The sequence below is a fragment of the Sceloporus occidentalis genome, unplaced genomic scaffold (assembly GCF_023333645.1).
Source record: "Sceloporus occidentalis isolate IW3139 unplaced genomic scaffold, rSceOcc1.0.p SCAF_49, whole genome shotgun sequence".
NCBI lineage: Eukaryota > Metazoa > Chordata > Lepidosauria > Squamata > Phrynosomatidae > Sceloporus > Sceloporus occidentalis.
This window is the reverse complement of record NW_028317029.1, coordinates 6,984,817-6,999,025: the sequence shown is the minus strand read 5'-3', so window position 1 is coordinate 6,999,025 and position 14,209 is coordinate 6,984,817. Positions and strand designations below refer to the sequence as shown.

The following is a 14,209-nucleotide window of genomic DNA, read 5'->3' as shown; positions in this document are numbered from 1 at the left end:
GCTAAAACAAAGCACAAACTATAGAGCTGCAGCACCAGTACTAATAAGATTAGCTGAACTATACAATAGTAGTAATTAATTAATATTATTACTTTTATTTATAGCTAATTTAATTAACTATTAAGATAAGAAAGAATTATAGAATTATTGATATTACTGATTTTAGATTAGACACTAGTAGATGTCTTGAATGTCTACAGTACACTCTACACTAGTATACTATTACTAACTATAACTGACAAATATATATATAATTTTATAATGAATTAAATTATTAATTATATTAATTAATATTACTGATTTTAAATTAGACACTAGTAGATGAATGTCTACAGTACACTCTACACTAGTATACTATAGTATATATATATATATGACTGACAAATATATATATATATAATATTATAATGAACTATTAAATTATAGACTCTATTAAATTATTATTTATAAATTCTATTTAATTTATTTAAGCAGGACAGGCAGTAGGCACTAGTGCCAGCCCAGGGCAAGGGCACCCCAGTGCCACTGAGACACTGGGTGCACTGTCAACTCAACAGCACTTACACTACAGTTGATGACAAATTAAATAAAAAAAAATTAAATTAATCAAATTATTATTATTAATTATATTAAGTAGCACTGAAGTGAGGATGAAGTACACTGTGAGAAATGGCAGGCTAAGGCTTACCAGTCTCACACAGAACAGAACAATCTCTCTGTAACGCTCGGATGCAGCACAGGAGTGTTGCCAAAGCAGTCACAGCGAAAAATGAATTGATCTCTCAGGCAAGCTCTGGTCTTATAAAGGCGCCTTCAGAATTCAAAAAACAGCAGCACAGGCATTGGACGAGACCCTTAGCGTGACGTCACAAGAGTGAGCTGATTGGACAGACGAGATCAGCTCACTCCTCTTTGAAATTTTGGCGGCTGCGCGGCAAAAACGAAGACGATCACGAAGAATCTTCGATTCTTCGTGGTTGGGAGTCTTCGTCTTCTCCTACGTTTTGCCGGCACTGTATTCTCTTCGGCGTGTCTTCGGAACGAACAAAAAAAACGGCCTCTTCGTGCTCGTTTTCATGTTCGCCCGAAGACGAATGCGCAAGTCTACTATTAACCATGTTAACTACAGACACATTCATTTTAACCCCTTCATGTCTCCATTCTCTCCTGATTTTATCAATAAATGCAGCAGCATCCTCAAGTGTTTGCATATCGGAAGCAAATGTTAAAAACTAATCTGTAAGCCTGCTCAAATCTTAACAAGAAAGAAAATGGATCCTCTGAAATTGTAGGTTTCAGATTTTCTAGTATATCAATTGTTGGATTGGTATTTCCAGTTGTAAACTTAATTGTTCCATGAATTATTTCATCATTCTCCACTATAGGAGAACTTATTGGAGCTACTAATCTTCTACTCATGTATGTAGGTAACCAAATCTTAAACAAAATATTTTTTTCTTTATTAGACAAGTTATGTTTGTTTGTATTGGATTCAAATACATCTGCATTACCAAATGCATCCAAATTAGAACTATACGGTGGTATTTCTTTAAGTAATTTCATTAACTCACTTTGTATTTGTAATTTTAATTTTGCTGCTTTATTTCTAAGCTTCTTCCTTTGCAGTTCCTGTTCTGAACTGACCTCTGGTTCATCCTCTACATTTTCTGGAATTAAGCTGTGTCTTTGTCTATCTCCCCTTGTAATTACACAAACTTGTTTCAAGTCTTTGTGCAGTTTTGTAATTAACAAATTCTTAATTTCTAAGCAATCCGACAAATCAGAAATCTCTTCAGTTAATAAATCACATTTAGGACATTCCTTTTCTATTGCACACACATTGTGCATCTCATTTTTAACCATGTCACTACTCTGTGAATTACTTTGACTAACATCATTATTAGTCAGATTAACACCACCATCAAGTAATGTATTAAAAATCTTAATCATTTTCATTACATTCCTCAACTTTTGTTTCTCTTTATTCACAGAAAATATCTTTTTGTCTATCTTCTTATTTGCATCTTCACATTGACGCCATAAATCATGCCATAAAGCTGAATCACTAGCCGTATAAGGAACAAACGTAAATTCAAGTTTACTTGCGGAAGACAAAGTATTAATAAAATCCATACTTACCGTAGATCAGTTGCTTGCTCAATCTGCTCTCAGTACAATACACGGTTCTGGAATGCTCTTGCTTCTCACCACGTGGTCTGGTAATGGTCTGGTAGTGTCGCATTACACTTTCTTCTGATCACACTTCTAGGTTTTTTGTTTTTAGTCAGAGGATCTCTTTGATCTCTTCAGACAACTGCACACTATCCCCCCTTTGTCGGAAGAGGAAAAGTAAAAAACAAACGTGCAGTAAAGGCTCGCCGTAGAAAACTGACTAAAGACTGGCTGGCTCGTCAATTTGTTAGAATATTCTTTGTCTTGAATATCTAAGCTTCTCCAGTGATCAAACAGCAATCAAGACCACAGCTTCTATGTCTTATTAATCAGGTTTATTCGATAACAAATTATCAATTCATACAATACCGATGCTGGAACAAATGTTGATAAAAGGTACTGTAGGCTAAATATCTTGGTGAGATGAAGGTGAGAGTGTGGAAAGAGCGAGGAAAGAGACTTTGTCTTTGTAGTCATGCCAATTTATACCCCTTTACATTTGGTTAGGGTATACGTAAAGGAATCCTATTGGAACAGTCATATGATACACCGACATTCCACAGAAGACCCTCTAAACTACGTCACTTAATTGATACCATATGTTCCTAGCACTCAAGTTGCATTCAGGCCTAAAATGTGCAGAACAAAATAAAAGTATAAAAATGATTTCTTACATAACCTTAGGACACAATTCAATTCAAGGACACAAACAATTCCAACAAGAATTATACATTTTTGGAATATGCTTTTTTTTATCCCGTTTCCATGCCGAAGGGGACATACTGTATAAACTATTAAATGAAGTGAACAGTGACTCAAAAAAACAGTTTTCTACTTTAGAGGATGGGTGATAGATAACCGGATTAGACTGCCAGTGGAAGTAATACGATTATACAGTAATACAAATGTATTAACTATTACCTGCAATTCCACCAGGGTTCATTTCATTCTAAGCCGCTTCAAGTAATTAGCAGCAGCAATGTGCTTCTAGCTCTTGTATATTAATAGCTGACATCACTTTTATGAAATATTTGCAAACAAACTAGACCTCGGTTTTAAGTTATGAGGTTCCGTTTGGGGTTATGGTACACACTTAGTTCTAGAAAAAGAATTGAAAATCAACAAATGAATTATTCATTAAATAAATGTGTAAATCTCAGCTTTTTTGTTGTGTTACTTTTTCCTGTTCTTTTGGATATGTGTTAATGTTTAAATGTAAGAGATATAATATAGAAATAATGGTAACACTCAGAACTTTAGAAAGTTATACCCTGCTGTTTTAAAACACATTCTAACAATATTTTGACATTTTTTAACAGCACCGCTAAATTCTGTGATCATAAATACACGCCTGGAGAGTATATATTCTTTATAGAAAATGATGCTTTGAATCTCAACAAAACCTTCACCTTAAATATATTACGTGAGTCAACAAATGTCAGTTTGTGTATTTTTCCGTTTTATTTGGAGCTGTTGAATCTACAATTATATCAAAGTGGTTTGTACTATCTAAGGGTTAATCATAGCATTTAGCATAACCAAATTCATCAATAAAAAACTACCCATAGCTTGTGTTTCACTGTAATTGTTTAAAAGATATTTAAAATATTCTAAATGTTAATTCATGGAAACTTGAGGTTCTCTAACTTCTTCCAACCAACATTTACAAAGCTTGTATAAACTAATCAACAACCATCAACTACTAAACAACTAATGCAATTATAAGATACATTTCCCCCATAGCATACACATTAGGTGGGGGCTTTACTACATCTGCATAGCTTATTATGGTTAGCGAACAGGGGTATGGGAGTTTATTTATCGGGATGCGTAGGGATGCCAGGCCATGGTGGTCCCAGGGTCAGTCCAAAGCTGGCCAATTGATTATATTCTTCGCATTATATTTATAGCATTTTCAGGTTTGTTTATACTTTACTTACACAAATGCAACATGTCAATGTCCGTACATCAAATGCTTATATATTGTTGTTCATTTATTTTAGAAAAGCCTGATGTGCATCGAACAATGACAAAAGACCTTATTTCTTGTGTTGCATATGGTAACCCTGCACCAGTTTGGACATGGAAGAGGGATTTTAATAATTCGCTCAAGTAAGTCTATGTCCACAGGTAAATGATTTCTGTCTCCATCGCCAGTTTTAATCCCTAGTTATTGACTCTTTGTACACTTGTATATATCAGTGCATATTGTGGCAAACTGTGTTTTGGGTATATGTCACCATTAATCCTTTTAATTAGCCATTGAAGGCGTGATTTTTGGAACCACCTGCCCAACGTTCTCAGATGTCCTCAAACATTACAGTATGGCAAACTTTAGTAGTCATCGTGTCTTGTCTCGCTCTGCGTATGGATAGGTGAAACATTGAAACATTCCCATCATAGGATTTCTCGCTAGAACTAGAATTTTTCTTTAGGCTTTAAAAAAACCCCATGTAAAACCAAGAGTAAAATCTCATGTCATAGATATATTTACATATTTTCCTCTCCTTCATGATCACCTTCCACACCATTATATGAAAAAGATGGCGGTGATGGGGAAAAGAAAATGTAAATTATAGGACTTTCCCTTTAGGGCCAAGTGAAAGGCCTCTTTTGGTTATTTATGAGTCCTTATGTTGAACTTGGGACTAACACATTTTGAGCGTACTAGGCATTTCACATATTAACTGTGTCGTTTGTTGGAAGCTGCACTGAAGAAATCTTGTATGGCGTCACATATGAAGACCCGGTACACACGTCTGACGTATGGACATCCAGCAGTACCTTGGATATCCAAAACATGACCAGGACATTAATTGTCTGCTGCTGTGCTGTGAACTCTGCTGGATCATCGTGTGAAGCGACATTTTTTAATCATCTTGGTATGATCCTCTATACTATTTGTATTCATATTAATTATTGAAGTGAAACACTCTGCAGACAGGCTTGATCCCTCCACTTTTCACCTGATGGTACAGAAACCACTGGCACAGAAGTATCCTGAGAGGGCACCATCCTGAGCCCTCCTGTGGGGGAGAACGCATATGAGTATTAGACTCAATGGGGCTGCCTACCAGGAATAAGCCTCATTGTTACGTGGTGGTGCTGTCTGCCAAAAGTTGCCATGACTGGTACAAAACAGAAGTGACTGCCTCTTTTATACTAACATATCTTGTATGAGTAGTTTGCAGTTTGAGTTCATTCAGTGAAAAATCTAATATTTTAACCCAATAATCAGACCAAGATTGGCCATTGGGCACACCGAATAAGTGCCTAGTGGGCCAGTGCCTAAAAGCACCCCCACATGCTTTTGTTGCTGTTTGTGCGTCCGGTCCTTTTAGTGTAGCATGCAATTGTGTGTATCCAGCGGGTTGTGTAGGTACCTCATTTATAGACTGCTGGCCTTAAAGTGCAGGGGACAGCTTTCAACCCCATTCCATTTCCTGTCATTAACCATAAAAATAAAGGCCAACCCTCTAGACTTCCTCTTGGAAGATGGGCAACTTTGACCATAGTTAATGTGGTTGGATTACATTCATAATGTTTTAACAGATGTGATGTATACTAAATAAAGACTAAAAATGTTTTATACTTTTTTTCAGAGGTGAAGCATTTGCTTGATGTCCAGAATAAGTTTCTTTTTCCTGTTGTAATTGGGTTTTGCAGTATTTGCATTGTAGCTTTAATTTGCCTGGTTTTCAGCAAGTACAAAAAGGTAACATATATTTATAAATTAACATAAATAACTAAGTCAACCCTTAATCTTATCTTTAACGCTTCCATACTTTTTTTCTTTCTAAAAGCAATACAAGTATGAGAGCCAACTACTGATGATACAGTACACAGGACCCTCAGATAACGAATACATATACATCGATTTTAGTACCTTGGAGTATGATTTAAAATGGGAGTTTCCCAGAGAAAATCTGGAGTTTGGTGAGGCCCTGCTGACCATAAAACCAATTGAATTTTGAAAGTGTCCTGCCTAGAACTTCATTTCATGCTTTGTGACTTTTAGGTGAGGTTCTTGGATCTGGTGCCTTTGGAAAGGTGGTCACTGCTACAGCATATGGGATCACCAAGCCGGGAGTCTCCTTGCACGTCGCTGTTAAAATGCTGAAAGGTAGGTGGTTGTATACATATTAATACGTTTTTACCTAAAAAGAGGTTATAGATAAATAATACAATTATTTTTACAGAAAACCCTGATGTGTCTGAAAAAGAAGCCCTGATGTCTGAACTGAAGATGATGACCCAGATCGGACACCATCAAAACATAGTGAATCTGTTAGGGGCATGTACAGCTTCAGGTAATCATAAAATTCTAGGTATTTATTTCCTTGTTCCTGTCCTGAACAAGCCATCTGGCACAACAGTCAGATTCCAATGGCACCCCATACTTACCATATCCACCTCTCCATCCTGTTGCTGCTCGTATCCAGCACATGCAAATTGGTGGCCACTGGCCTTAAAGTTCCAGGGCTGCTTGGTCATCCCCAGTCCTGACCTGATTGTGACTACCATGCATTCTAAGACACTTGCTTTGACATGGCTTATTTTACTTACTATTTTACAAACCGTATACTCAATGGTTCCTTACCTTTTTCTATTCTGATTCTACAGGACCTATTTACCTGATTTTTGAATTCTGCTGCCATGGAGATCTTCTCAACTATCTAAAGAGCAACAGAGAAACATTTCACAAAACATGGTCAGATGTCATCAAGGACAATAACTTTACTCTGTACCATAATTTCAAACAGGATGATACATGCAGGTAATATACTTTATACATTGTTACTGTCCTGGTAATAGTTAGCATAGGGAGGAATAATGAATAATAATACAAGTTGCTAATTGTTGATTTAATCAGGCAGCCTTTTTAAGGTTGTGCGGAAAACACAGACAACATGCGGTTGGGAAATTGATCTAATAAAACCCACATTCCAATTCCTCTCTTCCTCAGTGGACAGAGGCAATTATGAGTTATGTTACCATTTGGGGTTCAGTTTTCATCTTGAAATTGTTGATAAATATCTGTTTCTCTGTGCCTATAGCAAAATAAAAGAAAACTTAATAAGAAACAATTCCTACACATTAAAAGACAAAGTATCCAGGTCTATCAACTATCAAGAATCATCGGAAATTGCATTATGTTATGAACCTGATGACCTTGAACACCACAATGAAAATGGTAAGACATAAATACCTGAAATATTGAAGGTTTAGCCTTCTTGTAATTCTTTATAAACTTACTTACTTACCTAGATTATCTACAACGATGTAAACAAGGACAAATACAAAGATAAGTGATAGTATTGCCATAAAACAATAATTAATAATTAAAACAGGAGGCTGGCGAATGGCATCAATTTATTGAAACATCATTACTTACGGAACAGTAATTCCACCATCAAAGAGCCACCAACTACCTAAAACATTTTATACAATCAACGTCCTTCCCTGATGGATGGTTTTTGGTGGGCTGGGGCTTCTAACACTAATGAGGTGGCTTTTGTGGAGGTTACCTATACAATAAGCCATCTTGGCCAGACAAATGACATATTAAGATAAATGTTACACAAGTTGTAAGGTAGAGAATTAAGACCACCAAAAAGTCAGTAATAAGTAGACTTGCGCATTCGTCTTCGGGCGAACATGAAAACGAGCACGAAGAGGCCGTTTTTTTGTTCGTTCCGAAGACACGCCGAAGAGAATACAGTGCCGGCAAAACGTAGGAGAAGACGAAGACTCACAACCGTCTTCGTTTTTGCCGCGCAGCCGCCAAAATTTCAAACAGGAGTGAGCTGATCTCGTCTGTCCAATCAGCTCACTCTTGTGACGTCACGCTAAGGGTCTCGTCCAATGCCTGTGCTGCTGTTTTTTGAATTCTGAAGGCGCCTTTATAAGACCAGAGCTTGCCTGAGAGATCCATTCATTTTTCGCTGTGACTGCTTTGGCAACACTGCTGTGCTGCATCCGAGCGTTACAGAGAGAGATTGTTCTGTTCTGTGTGAGACTGGTAAGCCTTAGCCTGCCATTTCTCACAGTGTACTTCATCCTCACTTCAGTGCTACTTAATATAATTAATAATAATAATTTGATTAATTTAATTTTTTTATTTAATTTGTCATCAACTGTAGTGTAAGTGCTGTTGAGTTGACAGTGCACCCAGTGCCTCAGTGGCACTGGGGTGCCCTTGCCCTGGGCTGGCACTAGTGCCTATTGCCTGTCCTGCTTAAATAAATTAAATAGAATTTATAAATAATAATTTAATAGAATCTATAATTTAATAGTTCATTATTATATATATATATATTTGTCAGTCATATATATATATATATATATTCTATAGTATACTAGTGTAGAGTGTACTGTAGACATTCATCTACTAGTGTCTAATTTAAAATCAGAAATAATAATTAATATAATTAATAATTGAATTCATTATAAAATTATATATATATTTGTCAGTTATAGTTAGTAATAGTATACTAGTGTAGAGTGTACTGTAGACATTCAAGACATCTACTAGTGTCTAATCTAAAATCAGTAATATCAATAATTCTATAATTCTTTCTTGTCTTAATAGTTAATTAAATTAGCTATAAATAAAAGTAATAATATTAAATAATTACTACTAGCGTATAGTTCAGCTAATCTTATTAGTACTGGTGCTGCAGCTCTATAGTTTGTGCTTTGTTTTAGCAACAGCAAGAGACCAAGTCAATTTTTCTTAATTAATCTTTCATTTTATTTCATTTGTTTTGCTCACCTCAGTCCATCAGTGAAGTGAACTTGTTGGGCTAGTGAGTGCAGCCGCATAAGTGCTGTGTTTTTTTTTGATCAGCAAGCAGTGACGTTAACTGTTTTGCAAAGATTTTCTCATTTATTTTACATTTTATTTCAATTTTATTAAAAGTACCCTTAGTGTTTTGCTCACCTCAGTCCATCAGTGAAGTGAACTTGTTGGGCTAGTGAGTGCAGCCAGCAGTGAAGCTAACTGTTTTGCTGTGACATTTTATTTTATTTCTAATTCTTTTCAAGAAAAATTGACTGTGACGAGCTGTACTAAGCAAAGCTTCAAGCTACTAGCTGTAGTACTAAAATAATTCCAATCTTCTTTAATCTTAATCTATAATATATTATAAATAATATATAACAATATAAATTCTAATTCATAATCTATAATATAAGTAATTCTAATTCTAAATTCTAATTCATAATCAATATTCTTCTATCTATAATACATAATATATAAGTAAATTATTTATAATCTATTAATATTATATAACTTAATATTAATTAATAAATCATATACTGAATCTGATTTAACCTCACTTTAGCTTAGTGGGTTTGAGAGCGTCTGCCTAGAGGTAGACTTATAGTAAGGAAATATAGCTTTAGGCTAGCATAGTAGTAGGCTAAGCTCTTAGGCCCGTGTAAATTCAAATTAAAAATAAAATACTGCTAGTTATTAAATAGTTAATCTTGAGTTAATAATTTAAATAACTTCAGCACTTTGGCAGATTGCACACAGCACAGTGCAGTAGTGCATAGTTTTACTTTTTAAGCAGTAGCACTGAAGAGAACTTCCTCTAATTTTTTGTCTTTAATTCGTTTTTCCTTTTTTTTTATTTTAATTATTTTTTATTTTTTTTATAGTTTTTTAAACACTACACTACACTACACACACAACACAAAATTTGAAATGGATCCTCCTTTTGGGACTAAGGAGGGACAAGCTCCATCTACCACCGCCACCACCAGCACCACCAGCAGCACCACCACCACCAGTTCTAAGATGCAGCCTTTGCGTCAGTCTAGTCGGCCAAGTAGGCCAAGCTCTCGCTTATCATTTGGGGAAGCATTGCTTGAAGGATCATCAAGTAAAGGAAAGGCACCAAAAGCAGGCAGTAGTAGTGCGGCTAGGCCCACAAGCTCTATGGTTTTTTACGGAAAGCCTAAAGCACCAGAAGCACGTTCAAAGTTAAAGGGTAGCACAAGTAGTACCAGCCCAGTGACTAAAAAGAAGTGCCTTTTGCCCCAAGCAGCATCTTCCCCATCCACCAGCAGCATGCAAGGTACCAAGCAGAGCCAAATTAGCAGCAAGACTCAGAGGGGTCCCAAACCAAAGCGATCTCATTCCTTTGTAGGGAAAACCACCACCACCACCACCCCCACCTCTACCGCCTCTACCACCACTAGTGCTGCGCCTACTGTTCCCACTGGTACCGCCACGCCATGTCCTCCTAGTACCTCTAGCAAGCCACCAAGTCCTTACAAAATTTTTGTAAAGACAGTTAGAGAGAGGGCTACACATAGTGGAACTCCACCTAGCGAGGTAGCAGAGGAGCCTGAGACTGAGAGGCCAAGTGCAGAGTCTATTCTTCCTGCTCGCACTACTACTAGTCACGAGTCTCACGACGATATCAGTCTTAGCTCCAGCCTAGCAGGAATTCCATTCGATCTGGCTAATGAAGAGCTAGACTATGAGCCAGAGGAAGTAGAGGAGATGAGTGGTCAGGAATCAGATTCCTCAGGGAGCAGTGTCCAAATGACTAGTGCACAATTTTCCCCTGAGCCTCCACCTTCTCCGCTACGATCATCACCACCACCACCACCACCAGCAGCAGCAGCAAAACCTAGCAAATCTAAAGCAATTAGCAGTCCCACTATGGCCAGTACTGTTACCACCAGTCCCACCACCACTAGTTCTGCCTCTGTTCATCCACCCCGAGCAGTAGGAGCAGCACCCAAGGCACACTCCAAGGCTATGCGCGCCCCAATTTGGGAGCACTTTGAAAATGTTGAAGAAGGGCGCTATGGAAAGTGCAAACATTGTGGGAAGCTAATAAGCAGAGGGAAAGTGTCTGGCCATTTTACCAGTGCTAGCATGAAGCATCACCTCAGCACTCAACACAACGCTGTGCTATTGGGGAAAGATGCAGAGGGAAAACTTAGTGCAGGCAGCATAGCTGGTGGCCGTGGAAAAACCCCAACATCTTCTTCTTCTGAGCCAATAGCAGCAGCAGCAGCAGCAGCAACTAGTGCTGGCAGCCAGAGACCAAGGCAGGTTGGAGCACTGCATGTCCAGCCCACCCTGGAACAATTTGTGGCATTCCAATCCAAAAGGTCAATGCCCAAACAGCAGGCCAATAAAGTAACGCGACTGATTGGTCAGTTCATTGCTGTTGGAGGGGCATCCTTCTCTATGATCGAAGGGGAGCCTTTCAAACAATTGATGGCGGCTGTGGCTCCACAATATACAGTTCCGTCACGTTCCACTTTCAGCAGGAACATTGTCCCCTCATTGTATCGGTCCTGTGTTGCAGCAGTGAAAGAGGAGCTTTCCAAGGCTGCTGGTCAGTCTGTTCATTACACTACAGATTTGTGGAGTGCACCTAGCGGCCAGCATGCCTTTCTTTCTTTGACAGCACGCTGGTGGCAGCCCGGTGTGTCTAAGGAAGCTGCTGCAGCAGGCTACCGATCTTTCCTTCTCCATGCAGAAGTGATGGATGAAAAGCACACTTCCCAAAACATTCTGCATGCGATGAGGAAAATGTTTAGCCTTTGGGTGGGAGCAGAGGCGGGCACCAATGTTGAAGTTGGTTTTGTGGTAACTGACGGAGGTGCCAATATGGTGAAAGCGCTGCGAGATGGTCATATTGTTGGTGTGCGCTGTGCAGCCCACATCATCCATCTTGTAGTGAAGGCAGCAATGTCAGAAGGAACTAATGTGGCAGCAGTAGTTCTGTCCCGCTGCAGAAAGATCGCTGGGCACTTTCACCATAGTGTTAAGGCTAGCCAACTTTTGAGGGAAGAGCAAGAGAGGTCAGGTCTTCCCGTACACTGCCTACGTCAGGATGTCAGTACACGGTGGAACTCCACGTTAGACATGCTCGAGAGGATTTTGGAGCAGCAGAGGGCAATCCATAATCTTGCCTCAGAGCACAATATTGGGATTACCTCTCCATTGAATAGGGAGGATTGGACAGTGATCGCCCAGCTAGTGGCAGTCCTTAAACCATTCAGGGATGCCACAGAAAATTTAAGCTCAAACACTGCCAGTCTGGCCCAGGTAATCCCAGTGTTCTCCCATCTAGGCAGCAAGATGGATGTGTTCCTTGGAAACCGTGAGGCTGTTCAAGGTGGCACTCTACATCCTGACATAGCAGCCATAGTCAGGAAGCTGAAGGATCTGCTAAAAGTACACCTTCGCAAACGAATGGAAGAGAGTCCCGAAATGATGCTAGCGTGCCTTTGCGATCCAAGAATTAAGGGAAAGCTAGCTTTGAAATTTAATGTTCTCAGTAGCTACCGGGAGCAATTGGTCAACAAGGTGCGTGACTGGCAGCGTAAAATGGGAATGCTGTCCGAGGAGGGAGAGGTGCAGGAGGAGGAAGAGATGATGTGGTCTGCTACTCCTAGCAGCAGCATCAGCAGCAGTGCCACAAGCAGCACAACACAGCTGAGTGGAGCAGCTGCGTTTTGAGAAGAGGCACTTGGGAGTATAGTTGGACCATCTGACAGAGCTAGCAGCAGAAAGGAGAGTAGTGCTGCTGAAATGGTCAAACTTTACCTCTGTGAAGTTCCTTCTGCGCCTAATGTTGATCCTCTTAGCTACTGGGATGAAAAGAAGAGTGTGTGGCCTGCACTCTCATGGGTTGCGCAGCAGCTACTATCATGTCCGCCAACCACTGTTCAAAGTGAGCGCGTGTTTTCTATGACTGGAAACATACTGAGTCCACAGCGCTCACGCATGGCACCTCATCTGATGGAGCAGATTGCCTTCCTTAAATTCAATCTGCCCAAGTTGGGTTACCCAGCTCTTAGCTTGGAAAGTTAATTTTTTTTATCTGTAATGTTTAAGGTAGTTTCTCCCCCTGGTTGCACGTGTTTGCGGTGTGGCAACGTCTGCTACCTCCGCCGGTGTAGCCAATTTACGCTAGGGCCTAGTGTCTGAGTTCTGGAAGTCCGCTCCCATACGCCATGGACTGACAGACTTTCATGCTTTGCCCTGGGGTGAAACAGGTGAGCGGGTCGTCAATTGCCCACTCATTCACCTTTTTCCTTTTCCAACGGTGCTGCTGGTGGTGGTGCCAGCATCTTTTGCCAGTTCGCTTCCTGGCTGAAATCATGCCTCAAATGTCCCTAATGGAGAGGGTAGTTTCTCCCCCTGGTTGCACTTGCTGCGGTGTGGCAATGCCTGCTACCTCCGCCGGTGTAGCCAATTTACGCTAGGGCCTAGTGTCTGAGTTCTGGAAGTCTGCTCCCAAACGCCAAGGACTGACAGTCTTTGGATGCTTTGCCCTGGGGTGAAACAGGTGAGCGGGTCGTCAATTGCCCACTCATTCGCCTTTTCCAATGCTGCTGCTGCTGCTGCTGGTGGTGCCAGCGTCTCTTCTCTGCCAGTTCGCTTTCTGGCTAGTGTCATGCCTTAAATGTCCCTAATGGAAAGGGTAGTTTCTCCCCCCTGGTTGCACTTGCTGCGGTGTGGCAACGCCTGCTACCTCCGCCAATGTAGCCAGCTTACGCTAGGGCGTTGTGTCTGAGTTCTGGAAGTCTGCTCCCAAACGCCAAGGACTGACAGTTTTTGGATGCTTTGCCCTGGGGTGAAACAGGTGAGCGGGTCGTCAATTGCCCACTCATTCGCCTTTTCCAATGCTGCTGCTGCTGCTGCTGCTGGTGGTGGTGCCAGCGTCTCTTCTCTGCCAGTTCGCTTCCTGGCTAGTGTCATGCCTTAAATGTCCCTAATGGAGAGGGTAGTTTCTCCCCCCCTGGTTGCACTTGCTGCGGTGTGGCAACGCCTGCTACCTCCGCCAATGTAGCCAGCTTACGCTAGGGCCTAGTGTCTGAGCTCTGGAAGTCTGCTGCCAAACGTCTAGGACTGACAGTGTTTGGATGCTTTGCTCTGGGGTGGAACAGGTGAGCGGGTCGCCAATTGCCCACTCATTCGCCTTACCCAATTCTGCTGCTGCTGCTGCTGCTGGTGGTGGTGCCAGCGTCTCTTCTCTGCCAGTTCGCTTCCTGGCTA

At 40.3% G+C, this 14,209-nt stretch overlaps 1 protein-coding gene across 1 annotated transcript in view; it reads left to right on the top strand.

Annotated features, from left to right (window-relative positions):
* The window catches only part of LOC149288983 (receptor-type tyrosine-protein kinase FLT3-like), a 49,733-nt gene that overhangs the window by 29,908 nt on the left and 5,616 nt on the right, over nt 1-14,209 (top strand). Inside the window, exons 8-15 of the mRNA XM_089491216.1 lie at nt 3,492-3,595; nt 5,775-5,887; nt 5,976-6,108; nt 6,191-6,295; nt 6,372-6,482; nt 6,796-6,932; nt 7,112-7,137; nt 7,230-7,366. Coding sequence (XP_089347342.1) covers nt 3,492-3,595; nt 5,775-5,887; nt 5,976-6,108; nt 6,191-6,295; nt 6,372-6,482; nt 6,796-6,932; nt 7,112-7,137; nt 7,230-7,366 — 866 coding nt within the window. The remainder of the gene's footprint in view (nt 1-3,491; nt 3,596-5,774; nt 5,888-5,975; nt 6,109-6,190; nt 6,296-6,371; nt 6,483-6,795; nt 6,933-7,111; nt 7,138-7,229; nt 7,367-14,209) is intronic.